Source organism: Triticum dicoccoides, chromosome 7B (assembly GCF_002162155.2).
Source record: "Triticum dicoccoides isolate Atlit2015 ecotype Zavitan chromosome 7B, WEW_v2.0, whole genome shotgun sequence".
NCBI lineage: Eukaryota > Viridiplantae > Streptophyta > Magnoliopsida > Poales > Poaceae > Triticum > Triticum dicoccoides.
In genome coordinates this window covers 614,113,802-614,115,527 of record NC_041393.1, presented here as the reverse complement: position 1 = coordinate 614,115,527, position 1,726 = coordinate 614,113,802, and the positions used below count along the sequence as shown (strand labels likewise).

At 42.8% G+C, this 1,726-nt stretch overlaps 1 protein-coding gene across 1 annotated transcript in view; it reads left to right on the top strand.

Annotated features, from left to right (window-relative positions):
- Positions 1-1,028, top strand: part of LOC119342004 — an 8,312-nt gene extending 7,284 nt beyond the window's left edge. The window contains exon 11 of the mRNA XM_037613847.1: positions 790-1,028. Coding sequence (XP_037469744.1) covers positions 790-803 — 14 coding nt within the window. The 3' untranslated portion in view covers positions 804-1,028. The remainder of the gene's footprint in view (positions 1-789) is intronic.
- The last annotated feature ends 698 nt before the right edge of the window (positions 1,029-1,726 follow it).

The following is a 1,726-nucleotide window of genomic DNA, read 5'->3' as shown; positions in this document are numbered from 1 at the left end:
CAGTGAAGGCAAGCAAATAAAAGTACCACTAGAGGCCGACTTGTAGGGCTCATTACTTTTTTCATTCATTCATGGTGACTATGATATCACCTCAACATTGACTGGTCCACCATGCCTGCCAGGTATGCCAAAACCACCTTTGGACCAGGTCAGGAGGCAATTTGAGCGGTTTTGAGAGTTGGGGGTTGTTGTGTTCTAGCCGGTATTGGAGTTCAGGGGGCAAGTTAAACTATGTGGTTAGTTGAAGGCTGTAGATGGACTTATTTTAACTTTCAACTACACATGTTAGAACATTCCTTCTCACTCCTCTCTTTGGGCCTTACGCCCCAAGAACACTTCTTTTTACAAAGTTACTTTTACTAACTCCAAGGAAACTTGTATCTAAAAGTACAAACTTCCAACTACGCATGTTAGAACAGCCCTTCTCATTTTCTTCTTTTGGGCCTTACATCCTAATAACAACATTTTCTTCACAAAGTTAGTTTTACTAACTCAAGGAAACTTACGGTCTATACATTGACAAATATGAAAAGGACAGAATTCCCATCTTTGTTCTGAGATAAACCGTCTATGCTGGTTCCTCTTCTATCTTTTCTAGTGGTTTACCTCAATGTGCTGTTTGGTTTCATAGCCGAGGAGCTTTTTGGCATAATATAAACCCCAAATAACTCCCTATGGCTACTGTATACTGCAGATTTTCAAATGCCTCGCCCTGTTACTTTTTTTTCCGAGTTGTTCATATTGTTTATTGCTATACTCATATGTTTGCTTTCTTTTAACACTGAACAGGATACAACGTCTAGCTTTTCTTCATCACAAAAAGGGACTATCCTTCCTACTCGTGTGTATCTGGCTGAAGCTCCTGCTCACCATAGAGCCCTGACCGTCGGAACCCATTACGCCTGTACATCTCAGCACATTCTCAGAAATTTGGTAGTAGTGCTAAGTTTTAGATTTGTGCACAGCTCACAAAATTATGTTTACTCGTTTCAATGTTCGAGCAGCACCCCACTTCTGTTTGCAGTTCACCATTGTCCCGTTGAGTCTGCCGGTTGATGTAATTCAGTTTGTTTAACCACACCGTGGATTGGGCAGTCACTTTTACTAATGCTGGGGCGGTGACTCCTAAAAAACAGCCCTCAAATAATTGATACTAGGGAAGTTACCAATGAACAACATAATAACAAATCATCAAAAATGAGGACCTAGGCATCTAAGACTAGCCACAGTGGGAGTAACTTCGGCAGTAACATCGAATCCAGCACAGTAAATTTGCTTATGTGGCAATGAGTTAATGAGGAGAGATGTAGTACTAGTAACTTAGCTAGTTACTGTAACATCACATGTCCCAATGCAATATGAGTCTATAACCTAATAAATGAAGCTTTACATGTTACCACACTTATGTTACTACCTACTATTGAGGTAGTAACATAGTCTTGGGATATGTGTATGTTACCAGTGTATGTTACTCTCCATTGTGGCTAGTCTAAGAGCAAGTCCAACAGCGCCCTGAAACCCTCCCCGATCGTTATTTTAGGGGAGAAGAGCAAAAAAAAGCCTCTAGCAGTTCCCCGATCCCCTCCCTGTTCTGGTCTCCCCCAAATCGCCCTCTCTCTCCCCTCTATCTAGGGGAACGACGACCTCCCCGATCCCCTTCCCGACTCGTTGGTGGAGGCAACGGCTGCGTCCGGAAATCTCCCTCCCGCCACCACGCCCCACTTTA